The sequence below is a fragment of the Salmo trutta genome, chromosome 40 (assembly GCF_901001165.1).
Source record: "Salmo trutta chromosome 40, fSalTru1.1, whole genome shotgun sequence".
In the NCBI taxonomy this organism is placed as follows: Eukaryota; Metazoa; Chordata; class Actinopteri; order Salmoniformes; family Salmonidae; genus Salmo; species Salmo trutta.
In genome coordinates this window covers 15,133,688-15,161,047 of record NC_042996.1, presented here as the reverse complement: position 1 = coordinate 15,161,047, position 27,360 = coordinate 15,133,688, and the positions used below count along the sequence as shown (strand labels likewise).

General features: G+C 41.4%; 2 protein-coding genes across 8 annotated transcripts in view; both read left to right on the top strand.

Annotated features, from left to right (window-relative positions):
* Window positions 1-1,503: 1,503 nt before the first annotated feature.
* LOC115180264 (suppressor of cytokine signaling 2-like) lies at window positions 1,504-7,712 on the top strand. Of its 7 annotated transcripts, none has more exons than XM_029742214.1 (5): window positions 1,504-1,675; window positions 2,003-2,064; window positions 2,864-2,900; window positions 3,242-3,498; window positions 5,462-7,712. In XM_029742214.1, exons 4-5 carry the CDS (start codon window positions 3,372-3,374, stop codon window positions 5,938-5,940), a joined length of 606 nt encoding a protein of 201 aa, XP_029598074.1. In that variant the 5' UTR covers window positions 1,504-1,675; window positions 2,003-2,064; window positions 2,864-2,900; window positions 3,242-3,371; the 3' UTR covers window positions 5,941-7,712. The 7 variants fall into 7 exon arrangements, with proteins under 7 accessions (XP_029598074.1, XP_029598069.1, XP_029598072.1 ...); XM_029742209.1 differs by having other exon boundaries at window positions 1,504-1,690; XM_029742212.1 differs by lacking the exon at window positions 2,864-2,900.
* Window positions 7,713-11,320: 3,608 nt separating this feature from the next.
* Window positions 11,321-27,360, top strand: part of LOC115180489 (death domain-containing protein CRADD) — a 32,276-nt gene continuing 16,236 nt past the window's right edge. Inside the window, exon 1 of the mRNA XM_029742631.1 lies at window positions 11,321-11,980. Within this exon, the coding sequence (XP_029598491.1) occupies window positions 11,602-11,980 (379 nt within the window). The 5' untranslated portion in view covers window positions 11,321-11,601. The remainder of the gene's footprint in view (window positions 11,981-27,360) is intronic.

Genomic DNA, 27,360 nt, shown 5'->3' with positions numbered 1-27,360 from the left:
TCTAGTTGATGTATACATTTTCAACTTTTATTGGCCAAATTCACAATGTTATTTGACTTTGCCTCTAGCATATGCGCTATAAACCATGCATCAAAAGCATTTATTGTGGTTCAGTTTTTAACCAGTGGTGGGGAAACTATTCTGAAATTATAGTTTACCAAGCTACCAATTAGGCCTACTTCACACTGCAAGAAGTAAAGCAACTAAAGTCACTACATTCAAACTACTTCGGAAAAATTGTCATATCTAAACATGAAATGTCAGACCACAAATGTTAAAAACAGATTACTCGGGAGTCAGCTGTTCACAGAATATGTAATTTAGCCTATTGCAAAACATGTTTCAAGTGAGAATTAGGCAGGTTTGATGCCAAAGAAGTAAGACCATTTTTGCTTCTTCACTCACATTTAATTTTTTGCTAAAAAGGCAAATGAACTACTGAAAAAAATACTAAGATTTGAATTAGCTCAATACCACCAAGCGCCTGCAAAATGTAGTGAAATTACTCGTTGAACTAGTCTACATGTAGTTCGCTAATCGCCACTCCCCAACACTGTTAACCCTTGCGTTAAATTCTACGTCGGGCAGAAATTTCTGTTTGAACCCATACTTTTGTACATAGCACAGAGAATGGATAATGCCACCCATAACCTTTTTCAACTACTTATTATATAGGAACCGCCAGCATACCCTCAGGTGATAGTGATAGGCTAGACTAGCCTATGATGCCCAAGCATTGTCCCCAGAACCATAATACCTTTTCCGACACATATAGTGATGCCCTTCAGGGCCTTTATAACAGTCTATGTGAGTGATATTCTCCTTTCAGGCTTGACCTTGACACAATGACGTCTCTGTGGCTTCCCTAGGCCTATTGCATGTTTGACCTTTGCAGATGAAGCCAGCAGGAGGCCTATTTGTCAAAGTCTATCAAGGATCCAGGCCTAATTGCTAAGTACACTTATCAAATAGCATGCGCTTGTTGTGTAAAGTGATTTGAGGCCGTAGACCTGTTCGTCTTTCCTGCTGCGTCCGCACCCCATCCATCTCTCTCCTCTGGGGCGGCAGTCCCAGCGGACAGCGCGCTCATTTTGACTAGGACCCAACATCTTTAATGACCATCATAATCAATTTTATGCCAGCATAACAGCACGTGTGAGTCCCCAACAAAGACTCGGTATATTCAAAGGCAAACAAATTAGGTGGTTAATTAAAAAGTGAGTTAGACTAATTATTCGGGCACAATCTCATTTAAAGTGGGATTTGCGTGTTTATTGTAGCCTATAGCAACAGGCGGGTTAGGGTTTAGAACTGGGCATTTCACGGTTTCCATGAAAATGCAGGTTTCTTCGAAAGGATTTTCTTGGGATTTTGTATCTCTCTCCCGCTCTCCCACTCGCTCGCTCGCTTTCTTCCATTCGCTCTCATGCACACGCACGCACGCAATTGTATTCATGAGGTGCAGCTGGCTTGGCAGTTGGCACTACCTTAAAAATGGTATCGCTCTACACCACGTGACGCGATTCCTGGAAAGTTCTTGGAAATCGGTATTTTGTGTGTAGCTGTGGGTTTAATGGGGATTTGGTCATTAAAAACACATACCGAAGGAAAGGGATTCAACGCCGCGGAAAAGACTCATTGGGATCTGTACCAAAAACAAGACAAGCGTGGTTTGGTGACTTTCTGCATGGTATTTTAAATATTAAAGTTACCAGCAGTGAGCGAGTCGTGCCGACTTGCCTCGGTCGCGAGACGTTGTCATTGCCTGTTTTCCACCACGGGTTGGACAAATATTCGGAGTTAGTTTGCCATCTCGCCAAAATGACAATTGATTGATTAGCCCGCCAGAAAGTAAATAATACGACGTGGAAATCCCTAGCTATGTAATCTGTCATCTTTCAGTGTGATCGACATGGCTAAACTAGCTAGCTGTCCCCTGGACGTGTATAGCTAACGAGCGGTTTTGTGCTTTGTTTATTCATCTTAGTCCCCTTTTCTTTAGGGAGAAGTGTATTTGAATGATCATCGGTAGAGTCGTTTGGTGCTGGATCCACTGGCAAATAGGTGAGATTTCATTCATACCTATCTGTTCATAGTATAGTTACTTTGTAAACTAGCTAGTCAGCGTTTAGATAGCTAAACTGTAAATGTAGAAATGTGTTGTGAACATACGCAATAGTAGACGGCACGTGCTTTATTGGCTTTGGAACAGCGGTTATTTAAAAACGATGTTGCAAATTTACACGACCTCAATGTAGGCTTTAATGTAGCCTACACAAAATGATCAATTAAACATTGCTGCAAACCCCGAGCAAGGCTGCTGATGGGGATTTATCTGTTCAGTATCCCCTGCATATTGTGAGTTTAAACTGCCATTGCAATTTCCGAGAAGTAGTCGATTTCGCAGAACGTTCCGTAATCTGTTTTTTTATTTATTTATATTTGAATGCAGACAACAAACGTTTCCTAATTTTTAATCTCCACGCAGCAATTGTAATACCTCGAGCATTTAAGTGAACGGTAAACATCGAGCCTATTGCACATTATTGTTTTATTGAAGATTTATCAAGTGAATGAATTAGTCTTTTCAGTGTCCACCTTGTTTCGTGCTCCCTTACTTGCCATGTTTTTAAAAAATGAAATAAGCTTGTGCAAACGTAACCCCATTCATATACCTCAACTACCTTTAGCGCCTATTGAAGTATCTTCTGGCAGGGGAGTTAGAACCCCGACGCTCGTTCTGAACGTTAAAACGCGTCACTTGCTGTACGATTTGGAAACATCTTTCATATCAGCAAGAAATTCAATTACTACACTCCTTTTTTTTATAGGGTTCTCACACCGCTTTATTTCCGTGTTACAGGGGTACCAGTACCGAGTTGATGTGCAGGCTGTACGAGGTAATTGAGGTAGATTTGTAGGTTACTTCAGGGAGGGGTGAAATTACTAGTCAACAGGATATATATATAATATATATCTCACTAGTATCAGTTTATGATGAGTTAGTGCAAAGGTGGGTCAATGCAGATAGCTATTTGGCTTGGGGGTAGAAGCTCTTCGGGATACGGTTGGTGCATCGTTACCGCTTGCGGTGCGGTAGCAGAGCGAACAGTCCATGACTCGGGTGGCTGGAGTCAAGCGCCTAACGGATATGTTATAATGTAACGTTAGCTGTTATCTAGCACGACTGTCCTTGGCTAAACTGCATTCATTTACGTGTGTTGTGTTTATTCGTTTACAGGACGGTACATAAAATAAAATTCAAGAAGAAACTGGTTTTGCGACTGTGGTGAATATCTTCTGGGGAATATTTTTTTGCATTTGTCGGATGACTTTTGGCCTACGGCTGGGCAATTTCGGGTGGTTCCCCAATGACCTGCCACTCACCCGAATCCACGGAGACCATCGAAAACGAGAGAAGAACGGATACCGAGTCACGAGTTGTAGATTCCGACGAGACTCGCATCGCTCAGACCATGAAAGACCTTAAAAATACAGGTGAGTGCATGTCCTCATTTTTATAGTTTTAGATTACCTCTACACACACTTCGACATGATTACTAATGTTCCTAATTTCAGCGTTCTAGTACAGTTTAACCAGTAGCGTTCCATACATACGAGCATGACATAGAGCGTCAATAGCATTTATGAATTACAAATAAACGAGAGCCTAACTTTCAAAATATTTTGGTAATAAGAACATAAAACAGTCATGTATCTCTATGGCCCTGAAAACGAGTGATTGTAAAGCAGACTAGTTTGAAAGTAACCTTATTCACATGCTCGTGCCCATAATCTAGCACGATATGCATGCGGTCATGCAGTACGCACTGTCTGTACACATTATGCATGGTTGAAAATGACAGCTAAACAAAGCACACTTGGTATTTCATCGTACAATGAATGCGTTTCACCCTTATTTATCCTGAACAGTAACTTGTTTATAGTGTCTTGAAATTCTTAGTAATTCGTGCACGAGGTACTGTTAGACACTTCACTCTGTTTTCAAGTCGCAATGTATATTACATTTTGTTATAGGCTATTGTGAGTTGAATACTTTTTTCTCTCTTTTTTTTACAATTAGACGCATTCAAATGAGAGAATTTTCAAAACATGTATGAATTAAGTTTGCCTTCATTCCTATGTTTGGCATTGATGTACATTTTTCTTAAGTCACAAGAATTGTTCATTTACTGTTCTAATGAAACGAATGTTTCACTTCAAATGCTGTTAATGAATTTATAGGATTGCCATTATGGGAACGCTGTGGAGAGGGGGATCATTCTTATTTTAAGAGATGCACAAAAAGCTGGTCCAATGCTGTGATCTTAAAATGGAGGTGTTCATTTATTAGGTAGACATGTGTGGGCTATTCAAAGAAAGTATCTTTAATGTATTTTAAGAGGCATGTGTTATCCTTAAAGGGGAAAAAATTAAAGAAATGTAACTTCATATTCATCTCCAGCAACATCAACATATGTGACGATGGAAGATGAGTGTTTCCAAGGACATCCCCAATTATTAGTAGGCATTGCTTACGAATTGGTTAATGTCATTGGAAACACTTATTAATTTTTTTACTAAAAACATAAGTGCAATTTTCACATGTTGGTGATGACTAGGAAGTAGAATGGTTTTTATTTCTGAGCAAAGCACACAGCACAGCTTTTTTTTTATTGCCTTGGTCACAGTAATAAACACACAGTTGTGTGTTATTGCTTTTCAACATTAAAGTTCTCAAGTATAAATATAGTACACACACTAAAGCGGGGATCATCAACTAGATTCAGCTGCGAGCCAATTTTCTAAAACTTTTTCTTTGGCGGATGGTCAGGGGCCAGAAACATAACTACATATTAGTTGACTGCAAATTGACCTCAAGAAGCCCAAACAGATATTTGACTAAAACATAATAATTTCAAACCTTGCTTACATTTGTATACGATCATGTTTCTCTATATGTGGGAACAAATCACTTGGCGCTGATTTCCTGTTTTTACTGTCTTACGTCCAATAAATTCTATACAAAAAATGTATACTGAACAAAACATATACAACAATTTCAAATATTTTACTGAGTTACAGTTAAGGAAGTCAGTCAATTGAAATACATTTATTAGGCCCTAATCTATGGATTTCACATGACTGGACAGGGGCGTAGCCATGGGTTGGGGTAGAGATGGCAGACAGTTGCTGCTGCACTGTACGCTAACTGCAGAGATTCCTCATACATTTTACTGCAAAAGTCACTACAGAAATTGTGAGAATTTAACAGTGGAATTTGTCTTAAAATTCCTGTGGGCAGTAGAGGGCTTTTTTTTTTTTTTTTTTAGGGTAAAGGCTTAGATTCAGGTTTAGTTTCTGACTGCATGACATTTTGATTTGGATTACCGTCTTATCATAAAAAGGGATCTTGTTTTGTCCTGTCTCCTTGTGCTAATGCATGTTTCTCTCCTAACAGGCTGGTACTGGGGCAGCCTCACTGCCAACGAAGCCAAAGAGATTCTCCAGGATGCATCGGAGGGCACCTTCCTGCTGCGAGATAGCACCCAGAGGGACTACCTGTTCACCATCTCTGCCATGACCTCCGCCGGCCCCACCAACTTGCGCATCGAGTATAAGGAGGGCAAGTTTAAACTGGATTCGGTGGTGCTGATCAGGCCCAAGCTCAAGCAGTTTGACAGTGTGGTGCACCTGGTGGAACACTATGTGCAGATGTCCAGGACTACCAGTAAAAGGCCGTCGTCAGGGGCGTCGCAGTCCCTGGCCCCACCCAACGGGACAGTTCAGCTGCTCCTGACCAAGCCTGTGTACACTGCCACGCCCTCTCTACAGCACCTGTCCCGGATCGCCATCAACAACGCCACCAGGCAGGTGCAGGAGCTGCCTTTACCCAACAGGCTAAAGAACTACCTGACGGACTACAGCTACAATGTATAGGACTACAAATCCCAGATGTGGTGTGGGATAGAGAGCACTGCACCTGCCATGTAGTGGCTGTCAGACTATCACCCAGTCTGAAGTCAACCTTTAGCCCCAACCACTAGACATGGCTTAACGGCCCCCGTAAGTCTGGAAGGATTGATGTTGAGCAATATGGTTATAGCGCCAAGTCAGTCAACTAGTCCTCAGGAAGCTAGGTAGAGTTTCTCCCATATTACTACACCCTTCCAGTTCATTTAGAGCTACAGCTGTTAATCAAAAAGGGCTTAGAAGTTGGTGCTAAGGGTTGATTTCAGACACGGGTCATGTTCATAATCTCTGAAACCAGCGCACATTTTTTTTCAAGTGGAGGTATACCCTGCCTGCAGACCAGCTCGGGTAACAGGGTTTCAGACCCTTCTGAACGAGACCCAGGAGGAGTGGCAGTTGGCACACTTATTTTTTTTCTTGTTTCAAAGCTTTGTTACTTTACATAATCTGCCTCATGTCTGAGACATGAGCATCTGACAGTGTCCACTTTCATTCTGAATTATGTTTTAGTTGGTTCATATTATTTTTTTGTACTGTTAACATAAGAAGGTGCGGTGCTGGGGTGTCGTGAACTACATGTAGGGAACTAGTCATTTAACTACATTTTTCAGTAGCTTGGAGGTAGTTTCAAATCTTGGTAGTGTTTTCAGTAGTTGGCTACACAGCAAAGTAATTAACTACTGGAACTACACACAACCGGTTATTTTTTGGGGTGTAAAATTGGCCAGAACTTTTTCCGCATCAGACCTACTTAATTGTCACTTGAAGGTGTTTTAATAGGGCTGAATATTTAACGCCAGGGTGAATTATTTTTTTATTTTTTTCACAATTGTTTTTATTTCACGTAGTAGTTTGGATGTGAACACATTTTTCAATATCACTTTAGTTAAGTAAAGCTGTAAGTGTAGCTTCTTCCAGTGCGACGTAATTGGTAACTTGGTAAACTATTTTCAGACTAGCTTCCCCCAACACTGAGAATTCTCTCTCTATATATATATATATATATATACACACACACATACATTTTTTTTTTGTTCTCTCAGTTCAGATTTTGGTTTTGATAAAGCACAAGCAATTTACAGGCTTCAAATCTGATGTTGGTTTCTCTCACTTTTGCTCTGCCTCCTCCTGCTAAGAGGTTAAAAATAATTGATTTCAGGAAGTTCTCAACCCTGGATGTTGCTCCCACTACGCATCAGTGTTCTGTGAAACATCTACTTCATCACTGCGTTTTCTTTCAATAGAAAATGCCCTTGAGCAAGTCAATGCTCACACCTCAGAACTAGACCTTGGTTAGATACAGGCTGTATCTGATGTCTAGCTATTACGGCTGTGTTAAAAGGAATTACCTTTCCAAGCACATATTGGATGTTCGCCCAGGGGTTTTCATTGGATCAACGTGACTCTTATTTTAATCAACATTTTTGGAAGTATTTATTGATTGTTCTACTGTGTTTCCTATTAAAAATAAAAGTTACAAATAAATCCTGAAAGCATGTTTTATCAGCCTCTTCTGCGATTTGGGAGGCAATAATGAATGTGATGCAGGGGTGTCATGGCGCTCCTGTGTCTTGTTTGAGTCATTCTCAATTTACAAAAGGTTCAGTGTGAACAATTCTCGCAGAATATTCCAGAAATCACACTTGATTCATGACATTTACTGTTTTCATATGGTGCTTAAATACAACTGTCTAATGTTTTCTCTGTGAGGAAACCAGAAAATAAAACTTAGGAACGAGTCTTATCTCTGTGTGGGTTATTTTCAGTTTAAATTTAGCTGTAGGCTCTAGGGCAAGAGGTTGGGTTGATGTTGAGGGGGCACAGGGATGAGGCCCCAGTCTATTGTTTTTGTTTGAAATGAAACATAATAGAACCCAGCCACTAAAGCAATTGATTCCTGCTACTGAGACCTGGCTTGGCTCGCGACAACGCCGGCACACTGCGCTGGTCTCTGTGGGTTAGTTGGTTGCATTCCTGTGGCTTCTACAGCAGGATGCGCCATTTAGACTTGGCTGGGGCAGATAGAAATGGAGAGGATAGAATTTGATGCAAGACAGAGAATCATCAATCATGTCTCTTCTGCAGAATATATTTCTGTAAATTAATGTTCTGTAATGTTGTCCTGAAATAATATGCCCCTTAGCAGCAGATGCAAAATACTGTTCAAAGGTGCAAATTGCAGCCTTGTTCAGCTTTATGTAGTGCATGTTGGATCTATCCTTGCTCACAGTACAGTGGCTTACCCTCTGAGAGAACACACGGCTGCAGCCTGCTTAGCTCTGGGCCGTCCTAGCTAGTACTGGTTTGATGAGATCAGTCTGGGTATTAGATCGTATTCTGCATGTGGAGCAGAATGAGAATTTAAGCCCCGCGCCCATGCTTACACATTCTATAGGGAGTGTTTGTTCTGTAGCGGTCACGTGATGGAAAGGCCGGTAGTGTAGGGATGTTTGCTGCTGTACCTGCAGGTTGTCACCTTCCCCAGTCCCAAACCACATTAACCCCAGTAAGTGAGAAGAAAGGTTTAAATTTAGCAGGTTGGAAAACCTGCCTGTTTGGTAACTACCTGAGCACTCAATATGGACAGATTTTGTGTGCAGACAGTAGCAGAAAGCATTTTTCTGAGAAATCTACTGGGTCCAAGAACAAACGTTGATAAGGTGCATGTAGTGCTATTGGAGAGGCAGCTTTGGAATATGTCCCGATGTGTTGCATTCATAAATTATTGCTAACCAATTACATCTTGATAATGTGTGCCTTGTCTCTTCATGTTATATACCTCAAGTCACCTGCAAAGCACATCTACTGTCAACTACTTTATAATACATCACTTAGAGGTGTAACACTTGCTTCTTTACATGACAGAGGAACAGGTTATAAAACAGGTTTGTTTTACAGAAATGGTCAATTTCACTCCACATTGCTTCCTGCTTTCATAATCCAAGACAACTGCAGACTTAAACAAAGTCTTGTTGTAATGGCTGAAACGAAAGAGCTACTGTATCAATCAGGACTCAAAGGTAAGACCGTTGAGGATCGGTTGAACAGGAAGAATACATGGAACAAGGTTGTCAATTGTCATTTCGACCATGGGTTAGGGTCAGGATTTCCCCTGCTCAGCTGTAGGGAAGCTATCTGACACTCCCTGAAGGGAGAGTAAGTAGACCTACTAGAGCTGATGCCTGTCGTTGGCTGCAAAGCTCTCACCGGGTCACTAGGGCTTTTTTCTCTCACTGTAAACCTGTCAGTCGCTTTCTGTTATCAATCACCGGTCCAGCCTGTTCTGGTAACCATTATTATCATTGGGATATTTAAAAGGTAAATACAGCATACTTGTTCTTGTCATTCATATCCAAGTCTACCATGCAAATATGAAGCCTGGTAACAGCCTCAACAGATCAGTTGGGACATGAGTTTCAGAGCTGATCTTATATCTGGATATGGTTCAGTAATGCAGAACTGGGTGCAGCTAGACACATTTGAAAGTTGTATATTAATTGTGCAGGACATCTCTATTATTGTAGTATTATAAACACCCTTAAGCACCAGAGATGCAGAAATGTTCCTTCGTCTCTGTTTGCTTTCTCATGTAATTATGTTGGCTTGGCTCTGCAGCCATATAGGTTTTAGACTGGACACTGTTCTGAGTTTAAATGCTTTGCACTGGCACTGCACATTGCCACACGGATGGGACATGAGGTTCAGATGTAACTGAAAATGGCAGGTCAGATTAACATGACAATGATGACATAGAGGCCTGCCTGTCAACATGGGTTTAACTCATTAACTGGTGTCACATGGGATCCCATCAGGGATTTATACTCAAGGCTTCGGCTCCCTCACCTTATACCTTTCAAGCACAACTTACAGTGTTTTTAGTTTAATAAGAATGAAAACTGTTTTGTTTTATTGTTGACACAGAAATCAGTTTAAAGCTGTTTATTTACACAGGCAGCCCAGTTCTGATCATTTGCCCAATAATCAGATCAGATCTTTCGCTCATAATTGGGAAAAAAATTCGAATTGGGCTGCCTGTTTAAAGGCAGACATAAAAGCAAAAAATAATTGTAGTTTTTTTGTAGAATCTGTTTCCTATCAAATAGATCCAGTAGCAATTTTGTTTTTCAGAAGTAGAAGTAAAAAATGGACATTTAGTAAATGCATTGTTTACAAGACAAACATGAGACATGTTAATTATGCCACAGACAGAATATTTTTGGGAAGAGCCATCAGAGAGGAAAGACCACTTGGCTCAAGTTTAGTCAGACATTACATAGCTGTGCCCCTGATGAGGAAGTAAACGGGCCGGCAATTGCATTGGAGAACGTTCCTCCGTGGCCGTTTCCGAAATCAAGTTTAGATGTGGATACGATTGAGGGCAGGAGAGAATGGGGTGTGGATGTTATTTGGTGTGTGGAGAGATATGTAGATAATCGCTATTATTTGTTTTTAAGGATACTTACAGATGGTTCAAAGGATCCAGTCAGTGGTAGGGTGAGGGCTGGGGTGTATATCCCAGGGTTCAATGTTGGAGTATGTAAGCGGTTAACTGAATATGTGTCAGTCTATGCGGCCGAGTTGATGGCCATGATTCTAGGTTTGAGATTGGTGGAGGAGATGAAACCACTCAGAGAGGTGATCTGCTGATTCGGCTGCAGTGTTGAGTAGTGTAAATACGGGTAGGTCAGATAGGGGAAAATTGTTTGTGGAGATGATGGTGCTGTTAATGGGATTGCAGAGGATGGGAGTGGTGGTAAGCTTTTGCTGGGTTCCCACCAATATGGGTGTGGAGGGTAAATGAGAAGGCCGATGTGGTGGCTAAGAGTGCTGTGAGGAGAGCGGGGGTAGATATTCAGGTCCCGCTGGGCTGCAGGGAAGTCAAGTCCTTGATCCGGGCAAAAGGGCCTGATTTTTGGCAAATGGAGCGTGATGCTAGTACTAATGGACGGCAATTTTATCTTGTGCATCGGTCAGTAAAGGAAGAGGTGGAGAGAGAGGATTTAGGTGAGAGGGTGATGTGTGGAGTAAACTACCGTCTGGGCACACAGATTTGAATGCCACGTTGTGGATGATAGGGAGACATGGAACAGGCCTGTGTGATGAGTGTTTAGTGGAGTAAACAGTGGAGCATGTGTTGATATTTTGTGAATTGTATGACGTAGATAGGGAGAGATTATGTGAAATGGTTAGAGAGGCTGGATGGGGTTGGGGTATGAGTGGTGTAGTGGGGGGAGGAAAGTGGTGTCTAGGGTTCCATGTTACTTTCTTAAAGGAACAGGACTAATGAAGCTAATTTTATGTAGTTAGGCCGTGACTGTCCTCACACTCCAGAACAATAAGTGGCGCTGTATGCGCAGTAAAAGTTGGGTGTGATCCGCCAACCCAATCCCAAAGAAGAGGAAGTAAGCAGATGAGCGTGCCGAAAGTTATTGTAAAACAAGAGGAATGACAGTTGACATGAAATTAATAATGTAATAAGGTTCGTTTTTGTTCACGTTGAGACAACAAAAACAAGAAATCGTTTGCGTATATGCTGCAGTTAACGTTAACAGCAAACCAACGTCACATGAAGGCGATCTAGCTGGCTAGTTAACGTAGCTAGCTAATGTTAGCCAATAAATATTGGCTATGGTGGGTTCATTTCACGAAATAAATGTTTGTAGACATTATGTACGACTAGGTAGTTATTTCATGACAACTATGGACCCGAGGCACAAAGAAATACTCAGGAAAAACCGACTGGACCTGTCCAAACAAATTTTAATTGATGACACCATAGTTCAATTCCTGTACCAGGAGAACATTTTAACAGAGAGCCAGGTGGACGAGATTCAGTCCCAAATAAGCAACAAGAAGAAGACGTTGAGACTGCTGGATATCCTTCCCACCCGAGGTCCGCGGGCATTTGGTACATTTCTGAATTCCCTGGAGGAAGAGTTTACTTGGGTGAGAGACGAGCTACTCCAGAACTTGGAGCAAACCAATGTACCTGGGCAAAGTCCAACAGGTGAGTCTGTTGCTATGTGTTTGACGTCAAACTAACGTTAGGCTAGATTTTCAGTGGCCATTCATTAGTACAGACAAAAGACCATAGAAATAGAATAGGTAGCTAGAACCAACCAACATAGTTCAAACCAGTGCTAGGCTTGGACTGATGGGTGCTGGTACTTATTTTTGAGTACAGGTACTGTTTATGGTTAGGTGAACTCTGCAATACTTTTATGTTAATATTCTATAAGACGTGCAGGAACTCGAGCAGTAGAACATTTGAGGTGCGTGTTCTGGTGAGCTCCTGCCCAAGTCCAGCACTGGTTGTAACCATAGAAATATAATTACTATAAATAATTTAACAATATTAATAATGTATTACCTTTTGTAAAACACTTTTTAATATACACTTTTAGATTATTCTTGTATAAAATAAATACATTTGATATTATATCCATATCATGAAAGCAACAATTAGATAGGAGGAAGGGTAAGCCAGCCCATAGAGATTAGTCTTAAAGGCCTGCTTTAAATGCCCCAACATGTTGACCAGTTCTGAGATTGTCAGGGAGTTTCAAAGGCATAGTGCGTGGTCGGAAAAGGCCCTTAATTCCCATAATTCTATGGTTCTAACATTTGGTTGCAGTTTTATGCCTATTGCCCTGCAATATATCTGAACAATAACTGCAATATGTCTGCATAGTACACAAAAAAAATGTGGCTTTCCTTTGCACAAGCATTTCATAATACCATTCTGGCATCCATCCAAAATTCTAACGCTTAAAAACATAGAAATCCATTGTATTCTGAGAAACTAGAAAATAGCTTTGGAATTGAATGTTGCTCCTAATCACATTTTATCCGTCAAATGCTTTGTAAACAGGTGTAGACTAACTAGGGCTGTGACGATAATTGAATAAAATAAACGTCAAAACCATTTAAATAGGCCTACATTAATTTTAGGATGAACCAAAAAAAGTTTTTCTTTATTTTCATGTAGATACATTTTACCTAATAGCAGGAGTTTTCACTAATGATTATAATCAATTGTTTAGCTAAATTAGTCTATTAAACGTTCTACATCTCCTCCTCTTTCCAACGGTCCTTTGACGCTCCAGCAGCTAATCTGCTAGATGCGCAGCGGGGGTGTAGAGCGCTATGGGACTTCAGTACAAAAATATTTATTTTATCCAATGCACATTTTCATTGCTTGCTAGTAAATCAATAAATTGGTATTCTTTTTTTTTTTTTTTAAAGGTTGGGTTTGTTTGCAGTCAAGGTTGTTCTGGCTCTGAGGCCTATAATGTGCTAACGTTGTGTCAAATGGACAATGTGCCAGTTCTCTCCAACCTGGCATGGTATAATTTGATATGGAATCTTTTCTTAATTTATAGACTAATCAACGCTGATCAGGCCCGGTCCTGGCCGAATTGCCACCCTCCGATCTCCACAAAGTAGAAAAGTAGCCTAGGCTATACAGTAATGCACTTTCATGGATGCCCATGTTGTTAGACTACTGTTTGTAAAACAGGCAATTTAATGTCAATCCCTGTCATTTGGTTACCATACTTTCTTTGGGTTTAGTTTGGATTTATTTCATACCATCATTTACTCGCTCGAAGTGAGCAATGAGCATCCGTCTGGTTTCTATGTCCGCTTAATCTTGATGGAGTGTGTGCGCCTGAGCACGTATAGAAGTACCTGGTCTGCAAATGTCAAATGTAGGAAGGTGCCCATTTGGGGATGTCTGATTGTCTTAACTCACCACCACTAATAAATTGAGCTTCTCAGTCTTTTAAAAAAACTTTTTTTTATTTTTTTTTACATCCATTCAAATTTTAATAGTTCCTCACAGTATTTGAAAAATCTTTCCAAACACTCTCCCCCTTGATAATCATTGTCGCTGATAAATAGGCTATGGTCGTTGATTTGTTTCTATTTTGGTCAATTTCCACTTCATACTATAGCATAGCTCGTCCCCTTCATATTTTCCTTGTCAATTCATTATCTTATAGCCTACTTTCAGAAAGCCTAAGGCAGGCCTACTGTAGTTTTATTAAATTTTTTACACGTTTTAAGGAAATTAGGAATATTTGCTCTTGTCTGGCATACGCTGTTGTCTTTGATTGACGGGTGCTTTTACAGGGGTGTGCATGTGAGACTTCACTGACTCTCTCTATAGGCCTATATGTCCATTCAGAAAGTAGCCTGTCTGGACTCCATCTCTTTAATATAGGCCTATAGTGGCACAGCGGTCTAAGGCACTGCATCTCAGTGCTAGAGACGTCACTACAGACACCGTGGTTCGAATCCAGGTTTTATCACAATCGGCCGTGATTGGGCGTCCCATAGGCAGCAAACACTTGCCCCAGTGTCGTCCGGATTTGGCCGGTGTAATCCGTCATTGTAAATAAGAATTTGTTATTAATTGACTTGCCTAGTTAAATAAAAGTTACATTTAAAAATGTAAATAACAATCAAATGCTCCTGTCTTGACTTTAATCTTGTAAAAAGCAGATTTTCAGTAGCTTAGGCTATATTATTTCTCTCATTACGGCGTCCTTTTTGAAGAACATATGCCAATGCCACGGCCTTCGAATGACCACTGCATCAGGGCTTGTGACATCATGCTAATAGTTGTGGGAGAGAATCCATCAGTACAAACAGAATTGTGATCTCCCTTTTTTAACCCCCCCCCCCCCCATGAACTGTTATGACGATGTACAGTCGTGGCCAAAAGTTTTGAGAATGACACAAATATTAATTTTCACAAAGTCTGCTGCCTCAGTGTCTTTAGATATTTTTCTCTGATGTTACTATGGAATACTGAAGTATAATTACAAGCATTTCATAAGTGTCAAAGGCTTTTATTGACAATTACATGAAGTTGATGGAAAGAGTCAATATTTGCAGTGTTGACCCTTCTTTTTCAAGACCTCTGCAATCCTCCCTGGCATGCTGTCAGTTAACTTCTGGGCCACATCCTGACTGATGGCAGCCCATTCTTGCATAATCAATGCTTGGAGTTTGTCAGAATTTGTGGGTTTTTGTTTGTCCACCTGCCTCTTGAGGATTGACCACAAATTCTCAATGGGATTAAGGTCTGGGGAGTTTCCTGGCTATGGACCCAAAATATTGATGTTTTGTTCCCCGAGCCATTTAGTTATTACTTTTGCCTTATGGCAAGGTGTTCCATCATGCTGGAAAAGGCATTGTTCGTCACCAAACTGTTCCTGGATGGTTGGGAGAAGTTGCTCTCGGAGGATGTGTTGGTACCATTCTTTATTCATGGCTGTGTTCTTAGGCAAAATTGTGAGTGAGCCCACTCCCTTGGCTGATAAGCAACCCCACACTTGAATGGTCTCAGGATGCATTTACTGTTGGCAAGACACAGGATTTATGGTAGCGCTCACCTTGTCTTCTCCGGACAAGCTTTTTTCCGGGTGCCCCAAACAATCGGAAAGGGGATTCGTCAGAAAAGATGACTTTACCCCAGTCCTCAGCAGTCCAATCCCTGTACCTTTTGCAGAATATCAGTCTGTCCCTGATGTTTTTCCTGGAGAGAAGTGGCTTCTTTGCTGCCCTTCTTGACACCAGGCCATCCTTCAAAAGTCTTCACCTCACTGTGCATGCAGATGCACTCACGCCTGCCTGCTGCCATTCCTGAGCAAGCTCTGTACTGGTGGTGCCCTGATACCGCAGCTGAATCAACTTTAGGAGATGGTTCTGGCGCTTGGTGGACTTTCTTGGGCGCCCTGAAGCATTCTTCACAACAATTGAACCACTCTCCTTGAAGTTCTTGATGATCCGATAAATGGTTGATTTAGTTGCAATCTTACTGGCAGCAATATCCTTGCCTGTGAAGCCCTTTTTGTGCAAAGCAATGATGACGGCACGTGTTTCCTTGCAGCTAACCATGGTTGACAGAGGAAGAACAATGATTCCAAGCACCACCCTCCTTTTGAAGCTTCCAGTCTGTTATTCTAACTCAATCAGCTTGACAGAGTGATCTCCAGCCTTGTCCTCGTCAACACTCACACCTGTGTTAACAAGAGAATCACTGACATGATGTCAGGTGGTCCTTTTGTGGCAGGGCTGAAATGCAGTGGAAATGTTTTTGGGGGATTCAGTTCATTAGCATGGCAAAGAGGGACTTTGCAATTAATTGCAATTCATCTGATCACTCTTCATAACATTCTGGAGTATATGCAAATTGCCATCATACAAACTGAGGCAGCAGACTGAAAATTAATATTTGTGTCATTCTCAAAACTTTTGGCCACGGCTGTACATTGGCCTGGACAATTACCTTAACCTCAAATTCCAAGACTGTCAGAGCCCTAAGACTAACAATGAAATGCGTAGGCCAACTCCCAACAATGCAGATGTATGCATAAACTCAGCAAAAAAATAAACGTCTCACTGTCAACTGCGTTTATTTTCAGCAAACTGTCTGAGCACTGATGGAGGGATTGTGTGTTCCTGGTGTAACTCGGGCAGTTGTTGTTGCCATCCTGTACTTGTCCCGCAGGTGTGATGTTCGGATGTACCGATCCTGTGCAGGTGTTAAACGTGATCTGCCACTGCGAGGACGATCAGCTGTCCATCCTGTAGCTCTGTCTTAAGCGTCTCACAGTACAGACATTGCAATTTATTGCCCTGGCCACATCTGCAGTCCTCATGCCTCCTTGCAGCATGCCTAAGGCACGTTCACGCAGATGAGCGGGGACCCTAGGCATCTTTCTTTTTGGTGTTTTTCAGTCAGTAGAAAGGCCTCTTTAGTGTCCTAAGTTTTCATAACTGTGGCCTTAATTGCCTACCGTCTGTAAGCTGTTAATGTCTTAACGACCGTTCCACAGTTGCATATTCATTAATTGTTTATGGGTCATTGAACAAGCATGGGAAACAGTGTTTAAACCCTTTACAATGAAGATATGTGAAGTTATTTGGATTTTTACAAATTTTACAAATTATCTTTGAAAGACAGGGTCCTAAGAAAGGGACATTTCTTTTTTTTTTGCTGAGTTTATAACTATACAGAACAAAATTAAAAACGCAACATGTAAAGTGTTGGTCCAATGTTTCATGAGCTGAAATGAAAGATCCCAGAAATGTTCCATATGCGCAAAAAGCTTATTTCTCTAAAATATTGTGCACAAATTTGTTTACATCTGTTAGTGAGCATTTCTCCTTTGCCAAGATAATCCATCCACCTGACTGGTGTGACATCATGAAGTTGAATAAACAGCACGATCGTTATACCGGTGCACCTTGTGCTGGAGACAGTAAAAGGCCACTCTAAAATGTGCAGTTTTGTCACACAACACAATGCCACAGATGTCTTAAGTTTTGAGGGAGTGTGCAATTGGCACCCTGACTGCAGGAATCTCCACCAGAGCTGTTGCCAGACAATTTAATGTCCATTTCTCTACCGTAAGCTGCCTCCAACGTCGTTTTAGAGAATTTCCCAGTACTTTCAACCGGCCTTACAACCGCAGACTCCCAAGTGGGTGGGCCTATGCTGCGGCCCTGCCTGGCCATGTGAAATCCATAGATTAGGGCCTAATGAATTTATTTCAGTTTACTGATTTCCTTATTAACTGTAATTGTAGCATGTTGCGTTTATTTTTGTTAAAGTGACAGATAATAAAGGGCCATACGCACTACCCTATAGTTCCTTGCGGGAGGATGCCAAGCAGTTGCCATACCCAAGCGTGATGCAGCCATTCAAGATGCTCTCAATGGTGCAGCTGTAAAACTTTTTGAGGATCTGAGGGCCCATGCCAAATCTTTTCAGCCTCCTTTAGATTAGATGAGTTTTTATTAGTCACATGCACAGGGTCGCAGATGTTATTGCAGGGTACAGTGAAATTCTTAAACTTCGTGCTCCAACAGTGCAGGTCAAAAAGCGAAATGAATGAAATAATAATATACATATTTACAACTGTAACAATGATAAATGTCTGGAGGGGGGTAGAAGGTCCATAGGGGGAGCAGCAGGTGGGTAGAAGGTCCATAGGGGGAGCAGTGTCCACTACAGCCCTGTCGATGTGAATGGGGGTGTGCTCGGTAGTCCACGATCAGCTCCTTTGTCTTGCTGATGTTGAGGGATCTCCTGTGATCTCCCTATAGGCTGTCTCATCGTCGGTGATCAGGCCTACCACCGTGTCGTCGGCCAACTTAATGATGGTGTTGGAGTTGTGCACGGCCACGTAGTTGTGGGTGAACAGAGTACAGGAGGGGACTAAGCACCCACCCCTGTGGGCCCCCCATGTTGAGGGTCAGTGTGGCGGTTGTATTGTTGCCTACCCTCACCACCTGGGGGCGGCTTGTCAGGAAGTCCAGGATCGAGTTGCAGAGGGTGTCCAGTTCCAGGGTCCTTAGCTTCATGATGAGCTTTGAGGGTACTATGGTGTTGAACGCTGAGCTGTAGTCAATGAAAAACATTCTCACAGGTGTTCCTCTTGTCCAGGTGGGAAAGGGCAGTGTGGATTGCATCATCTGTGGATCTGTTGGGGCGGTATGCAAATTGGAGTGCGTACAATGTATCTGGGATGATGGTGTTGTGTGCCATGACCACTCTTTCAAAGCATTTCATGGCTCTAGATGTGAGTGATTATGGTGCGATAGTCATTTAGACAGGTTACCTTGGCATTATTGGGCACAGGGACTATGGTGGTCTGCTTGAAACGTATGTATTAGACTGGGTCTGGGATGGATTGAAAAATGTAAGTGAGGACATTTGCCAGCTGGTCAGCGCATGCTATGAGAATGCGTCCTAGTAATTCTACTGGCCCTGCCGCCTTGTGAATGTTAACCCATTTAAATGTCTTACTCATATCGACTACGGTGAGCGTGATCTCAGTCATCCGGAATAGCTGGTGCTCTCATGCATGGCTCAGTGTTGCTTGCCTCGATGCAAGCATAGAAAGCATTTAGCTTGTCTGGTAGGCTTGTGTCACTGGGCAGCTCGCGGGTGGGTTTCCTTTTGTAATCTGTGATAGTTTGCAAGGCCTGCCACATCCGACAAGCGTCAGAGCCCGTGTAGTAGAATTCCATCTTAGTCCTGTTTTGAAGCTTTGCCTGTTTGATGGTACGTCGGAGGGCGTAATGGAATTTCTTATAAGCGTCCAGATTTGTGTCCTCCTTGAAAGCGGCAGCTCTAGCCTTTAGCTCAGTGCGCATGTTGCCTGTAATCCATGGCTTCTGGATCGATATGGACATACGGTCATGTGTGGGGATGTTGTCGATGCACTTATTAATGAAGCTAGTGACTGATGTGGTAAACTCCTCAATGCCATTAGATAAATCCCGGAACATATTCCAATCTGTGCTAGCAAAACAGTCCTGTAGCTTAGCATCCACTTCATCTGACTACTTCCGTATTGAGCATGTCACTGGTACTTAGAGTTTTTGGTTCTAAACAGGAATTGGGAGCATAGAATTATGGTCAAATTTGCCAAATGGATAGCTTTGTATGCGTTTCTGTGTGTAGATTAAAGGTGGTCGAGAGTTTTTTTTTTTTTGGGGGGGGGGGGGGGGGGGTGTTCGCCTCTAGTTGCAAAGGTGACCGGCTGGTAGAAATGAGGTAAGATGGATTTCAGTTTTCCTGCATTCAAAACACTGATGACTAGGAGCGCCACCTCTGGATGAGCATTGTTTGCTTATGGCCCTATACAGCTCATTGAGTGCAGTCTTAGTGCCAGCATCGGTCTGTGGTGGTAAAATGACAGCTAGGAAAAATATAAACTCTCTTAGTAAATAGTATGTTCTACAGCTTATCATGAGGTATTCTAACTCAGGCGAGCAGAACCTTGAGACTTCCACTAATTGGAATTCTGCGTGACACCACATTTCTTCTATTATAAACGCGATAGACAGCACAGGCATAATCAATGGCAGCACATTAAATTACGGTTATAGAGTGGACTACTCTGTTCTAAAGCCATCCTAGATTGTCCACATAGCAACAGCATCACAACCTTAAATGGTTAGCTCCAGAAATACGGCACAAACATCGTCTTTGGCACTTGATCAAGACGTGTAAACATCTCATTCTGGTGGATGTTTACTCTAGCTCTGTTTTGTTAAATCGATCCTCATGTTTTTCTCTCGCATACAACTTTTTGTGAATAAAAGGTCAGTAAACTCACTATAAAACCATCCTGGAGGTCACTGGCATCCGTGTCCTTATCTGAAGGCCACTAATACGACAGAAATGCCATGGTTTCATTCAGTAAAATGTTTTTAAAAATGTATGCCTAGTTGATATCACCAACTATTCATGAATTTATCAGTTCTGTTCATGAATTTATGAAAAAAAAATCCCTGATTTTATTTAATGGAATTAAACTAAGTGGTTTCCAGTAGCAGCTAGCTACTGCCGATAATGACGTTAGTATGACGTTAGTCGACTGTGTTGTAATACCTGCAGACTAGTGACCCAATCAGTAATGAGGATCAGAGGACTGAGGGCCACTACTACTTTTGTATAGGGCTGGGTGACATATCGAGTTAATGTTTGACCACAATGTTCCAATTGTCACAATAATCTAGGTTTTTATTTGTATTTTTTTTAGTTTTCTGTATCTCTTTGGTCTAGTCTCCTTTGCTCCTTCTGTGCTGTGTGCACTGTGTACCTTCTCACTCACAGACACCAAGGCCCTGCCACTCGCAACCAATACGAAAGATAACTAATTCATCTCTCATGACATGCAGTTTACACTCGCTATTTGCGTTTGAGGTTTGGTCCAACAGAATCTCATATTGACACCGAAACGCTCAGACAATCTTTTAATGTAATGGATGAGAACTTAAGCTTTCAAACAATTACCTTTTTTATGTCTCAACTACCAAAATGTAGAACAGACCCTACTAAAACGAGAATATCAATGAACATGTTATGGGGAATGTATGCTCAGTTTCATTCTCATTCTGAGAAATAAGTATGTTCTTATCCAGGTAAGACACTTGATTTCAACATCTAAATAAAGTGAACAGGCGCTGTTGTTTAAACAGTTGGAGACGGCCCAGAGGGTGTGTTCATAACAGTTCAACTGTTCTACCTTGTTAGCAAGCAAACATATCCAAGTTGCCTAGACTTGAAATATAAAGCATATGGGCTTGTGCTTGAGAGATTGTTAATTTTCTATAATGCCTGTTAATTTTCTATAATGCCTGCTACAATAAATGTATTAGTGGATGTGTGTGGTTCTGGTTAAATTTGTTACAAAAATTGCATTTTCATGAAAGTCAGAAAAATAAGCAGGTTAAAATGGTTAGTGGGAGTTATGGTTGTGGAAGGCTTATAGTTAGCCTAGGTATACTTTCACAAGCACTGAATTCATTTGATTATTCCTGACAGTTTGAAATAGTGTTTTTATCTTTAATTGTGCATCAAAGCTTATTTGGCGAACATTTACAAAATCGACATATACAGTATATCGTGAATCGGCCATAATAAAAATGGAGAAGATTTTTTTGGGCCATATCGCCCAGCTATACTTTTGTATGAATTGTTTGGACAAAACAAATTATTTGTAGCTTTTTCTTTGGCACATACTAAACATTTAGACATTTCAACATGTGATGGTGTGGAACACATGTAGGCCTAACCATATACAGTATAACTGGAAGCCTTCATTTTTATTTTGAATGTACAGTGTCCGTGCAGAAAAGGGAAGATGGCGAGGAAAAAGTCTGTTTGTTTTTGGGACTGTCTAGGGCGTGAGTGTGTCGTTTCTCACAGGCCTGGTTTCCCTGAAAGCTGTTTTCATTCTCAGCGTTAGCACTGAGGTCAGGCACACACTGCATCCTCCTTTCTAGGAAAAATATTTAATCAAAGCCATTTGTCTGTTCTCTATTTTTCTCTCTCTAGCCCTCCTGTGCTAACCCCCTCCCAACTGTTCAGATTGTAAAAAAAATAGTTGTGGGGGGGATAGACAGGGAGGTGAAAAAGAGAAAAGAAGCTGCTCTCTGATTTCCTAGAAGCAGCAGCACAGAGAACTGTGTGCAAGTAGAGCGTTTCAGGTGGAGGAGAGGACGAGAGCCTTCACTTTCTAAAGGCTTTTATTCTACTTGATTGAACACAGTTGGCCGAGTCTGGCGTTCTGAAAACGATCATTTAGCCTGAAAAGGATTTCATGCATTTTATACAGGCCTCTCTCACTGAATCATTTGGCGTAATTCACATAAATGTATGGATGTGCTCTGCGTTTATCCCCAGCTTCCCCCACTCCTGTTATGATGGCAACAGAGGACATTGGTGGGTTGCCTTGGAAACCATGATGGTATTATCTGTTTCTCAATAACCCTTACCTCGTCCCTGCTTCACTTGCTGCCCAGTACACACACACACACACACACACACACACACACACACACACACACACACACACACACACACACACACACACACACAGGATTGTATTAAATACGTTTTATTGTCACCAGTGTATTTGTTTGTAACACATGCTGTCACTCCCTGTTCCCTCCTGCTCCTCTGCTGATGCAGAGTGACACAGAAGACATGCATCCCTCCTCTATCAGCGCTCAGGTTACCATGGTCTCTGATCTCCACCAGTAAGGGATTCCTGTAAGCACCTGATTGGATAGATGCTGGTACTATATGTCCTCTCATCATAACTTAACATGTCGTTAGAGCAGAGGTGGGCAATTCCAGTCCTCTTGGGCCTGATTGGTGTCAGTTCTGCCCCAGCTAAACACACCTGACTCCAATAATCACCTAATCATGATCTTCAGTTTAGAATGCATTTTGATGAATCAGCTGTGTTTGCTAGGGATGGAGAAAAAGTGTGACACCAATCAGGGCCTTGAGGACTGGAGTTGCCCACCCCTGCGTTAAAGCTTTACCTCTTCCTGCACTGCCTGCTAAGAGCCAATGCTGTGTAGGTTATCTCTTACACAGAACAGCGTGTGACAGGAGAATTAGACTAGCTGTCTACCAGGGTTTCCATTAGGACATTTTTAATTTACTGGACATTTGAGAAATGTATCGCACGTCCCATAAATTTACCGGACATCCATATGTATTGGGGCATAATGCATTAGGGCGTTCAGACATGGTGCTCAAAGAACTTTTTTTTGTTTATTGTAAATCATATCAGAATAGAAATAAGCCTGTAAATATAAATGTGCATCTTCATCTCTGCTATAAATCAAATGAATATCATTTTTTTAAAAAGAAGAAAATAACATTTAGCCTAGAAGAACAAGTCACCTACACAGTAATAAAACACAACTTCAAAGTATAATATAACTTGCGAAAGACCTGTCTTCATGGCTATTTGCATTAACATTTTAATTAATAAATACCAAAACACAGCTGTTTTCAAATGCAATCTAGGCCTCTACTTTTAATTTAGCCTAGGCATGAACATTTTTAATTAGGTCTAATCAACAATCATTGAGAGCTTACTTTACAATGCTCTTGTGAAATGAGGCCCACGCCATGCATTTATGAAAGCACTTGTTTCCAAAGCTCAAATGATCTCTCTTTTTACGGTGCTTCTGGATGATGTTAAATGTTTATTGTAATTTGAAATATCGTGAGGTCGTGGCTTGTCATGTGTGATATACACTGAGTATATTAAACATGCTCTTTCCATGACATGGACTGACCAGGTGAATCTAGGTGACAGCTATGATCCCTTATTGATGTCACTTGTTAAACCCACTTCAATCAGTGTTGAGGAGGAGACGGGTTAACCTCTCTACGGGGTGTGGGACGCTACCGTCCCACCTGGCCAACATCCAGTGACATTGCAGAGCGCCAAATTCAAAAACAGAAATACTCATTATAAAAATGTATGAAACATACAAGTGTTATTCATCGGTTTAAAGATTAACTTCTTGTTAATCCAACCACGGTGTCAGATTTCAAAAAGGCTTTACGGCGAAAGCAAACCATGCGATTATCTGAGAACAGCGCCCAGCAGACAAATCATTACAAACAGTAACCAGCGAAGTAGACGAGTAACAAAAGTCAGAAATTGCGATAAAATGAATCACTTACCTTTGATCTTCATATGGTTACACTCACAAAACTCCGTTACCCAATAAATGTTTGTTTTGTTCGATCAAGTCCCTCTTTGTATTCAAAAACCTCTTGTTGGTGCGTTTTGTTCAGTAATCCATTAGAACAAAGCGCGGTCACAACAGACAGACAAATCAAAAAAGTACCATAAAAGTTCGTAGAAACATGTCAAACGATGTTTATAATCAATCCTCAGGTTGTTTTTGTCATAAATAATTGATCATATTTCAACCGGACAATAACTTCGTCAATAGAAAAGGAGAAACAAGAAAGGCACACTCCCGGTCACGCACTGGACTCATGTCTGGAAATTTCCACTGTCCTCTCATTGAAAGTGGTGTTTCTCCTGCATTTTTCAGAGTAAAAGCCTGAAAGGATGCCTAAAGACTGGCCACATGTAGTGGAAGCCATAGGGATCGTGAACTGCGTCATAAGTCTTTGTATGGTGGATAGGCTTTCAATGGAAAAACAGGCATTTCAAAATAATAGCACTTCCTGAATGGATTTTCCTCAGGTTTTCGTCTGCCATATCGTTTCTGTTATACTCAGACATTATTTTTACAGTTTTGGAAACTTTAGTGTTTTCTATCCAAATCTACCAATTATATGCATATCCTAGCTTCTGGACCTGAGTAGCAGGCAGTTTACTTTGGGCACGCTTTTCATCCAAAATTCCAAATGCTGCCCCCTACCCTAGTGAGGTTAAAGAAGTATTTTTAAGCCTTGGAACAATTGAGACATGGATTGTGTGTGTACCATTCAGAGGGTGAATGGGCAAGACAAAATATTTATGTGCTTTTGAATGAGGTATGGTACGGTGCTAGGTTTTTCCCCGCTCAACGGTTTCCAAGTATATCAAGAATGGTCCACCAGCCAACTTGACAACTGTCGGAAGCATTGGAGTCAACATGGGCCAGCATCCCCGTGGGACACCTTGGTCCTAATGTTTGGTGTACTCGGTGTACTTCGCTTATTGATAGCAACTGTTTCCTAATATAGGTGGTTGGCTGCCTAGTGATTGCAACTCTCTGATGTGAATAGCAACGATGTTTTGTTACCAAGTGCTACTGAGTAAGCTCAACTGGAGTGCACCAGTTGCACATGATACACGTCATTATTCTAGTCTATCAATCCATTGTAAATCTGTACACTATACATTTGAAGTTGGAAGTTTACATACACCTTAGCCAAATACATTTAAACTCAGTTTTTCACAATTCCTGACATTTATTCCTAGTAAAAATTCCCAGTCTGTTAGGATCACCACTTTATTTTAAGAATGTGAAATGTCAGAATAATAGTAGTGATTTATTTCAGCTTTTATTTCTTTCATCACATTCCCAGTGGGTCAGAAGTTTACAGACTCAATTAGTATTTGGTAGCATTGCCTTTAAATTGTTTAACTTGGGTCAAGCGTTTCGGGTAGCCTTCCACAAGCTTCCCACAATAAGTTGGGTGAATTTTGGCCCATTCCTTCTGACAGAGCTGGTGTAACGGAGTCAGGTTTGTAGGCCTCCTTGCTCGCACATGCTTTTTCAGATCTGCCCACACATTTTCTTTAGGATTGAGGTCAGGGCTTTGTGATGGCCACTCTAATACCTTGACTTTGTTGTCCTTAAGCCATTTTGCCACAACTTTGGAAGTATGCTTGGGGTCATTGTCCATTTGGAAGACCCATTTGCGACCACGCTTTAACTTCCTGACTGATGTCTTGAGATGTTGCTTCAATATATTCACATCATTTTCCTACCTCATGATACCATCTATTTTGTGAAGTGCACCAGTCCCTCTTGCAGCAAAGCACCCCCACAACATGATGCTACCACCCCTGTGCTTCATGGTTGGGATGGTGTTCTTCGGCTTGCAAGCCTCCCCTTTTTTCCTCCAAACATAATGATGGTCATTATGGCCAAACAGTTCTATTTTTGTTTCATCAGACCAGAGGACATTTCTCCAAAAAGTACAATCTTTGTCCCAATGTGCAGTTGGAAACCGTTGTCTGGCTTTTTTATGGCGGTTTTGGAGCAGTGGCTTATTCCTTGCTGAGCGGCCTTTCAGGTTTTGTTGATATAGGACTCGTTTTATTGTGGATATAGATACTTTTATACCTGTTTCCTCCAGCATCTTCACAAGGTCCTTTGCTGTTCTGGGATTGATTGTTTTCGCACCAAAGTACGTTCATCTCTAGGAGACAGAACGCATCTCCTTCCTGAGCGGTATGACGGCAGCGTGGTCCCATGGTGTTTATACTTGTATACTATTGTTTGTACAGATGAACTTGGTACCTTCAGGCGTTTGGAAATTGCTCCCAAGGATGAACCAGACTTGTCGAGGTCAACAATATTTTTTTCTGAGGTCTTTGCTGATTTCTTTTGATTTTCCCATGATGTCAAGCAAAGAGGCACAGAGTTTGAAGTTAGGCCTTGAAACACATCCACAGGTACAACTCCAATTGACTCAAATGATGTCAATTAGCCTATCAGAAGCTTCTAAAGCCATAACATCATTTTCTGAAATTTTCCAAGCTGTTTAAAGGCACAGTCAACTTAGTGTATGTAAACTTCTGACCCAATGAAATTGTGACGCAGTGAATAAGTGAAATAGTTTGTCTGTAGACAATTGTTGGAAAAATGACGTGTCATGCACAAAGTAGATGTCCTAACCGACTTGCCAAAACTACAGTTTGTTAACAAGAAATTTGTGGAGTGGTTGAAAAACAAGTTTTAATGAATCCAACCTAAGTGTATGTAAACTTCCGACTTCAACTGTACATGACACGGACAGCATGTGATGATCTTGCCAAAGGCGGCAGCAGAACTGCTAGGATGTGGCCGGACTAACAGTTTACCTCAAATTCGCTTGCATTTGTTCCCAACCTGGGCCTGCTCAAAGTGAGTTGCTGCTGTTGGGAAGTCAACACTGTCAAACTCCTTGGAGCAGCTTGCGATGTGCATCAGCCTCGTTACATTGTCCTCAAGAAGGCTCCATCTTTACTCTGTTTTGGACAAAGAATCCCCTCTCGCCGAGCATACTGGAAACAGGGATAATCAACACAATCTTCACCAATTTTTATCCATTCAGGGTACACTTAGCTGAAGTCCCCTATGAGGACCTTGTCTTTTGCATGAGTAAAAATAAATTGCACGCTCTCGACACTAATTTCCAAGAAGCCTGAGGATTTATCAGCCTATGAAGTATATTTGCCTTTGAAGGTAGAGTAAATGGACTGGTACATCAATTAATTAAATCCATTGCCAAATAATTTTTTTTATTTTCTTGTTGTCCCGGACGATTTGGCCGGCAACATTTATCTGCTTTAAAAAAAAAAAATATCGGCAAAAAGC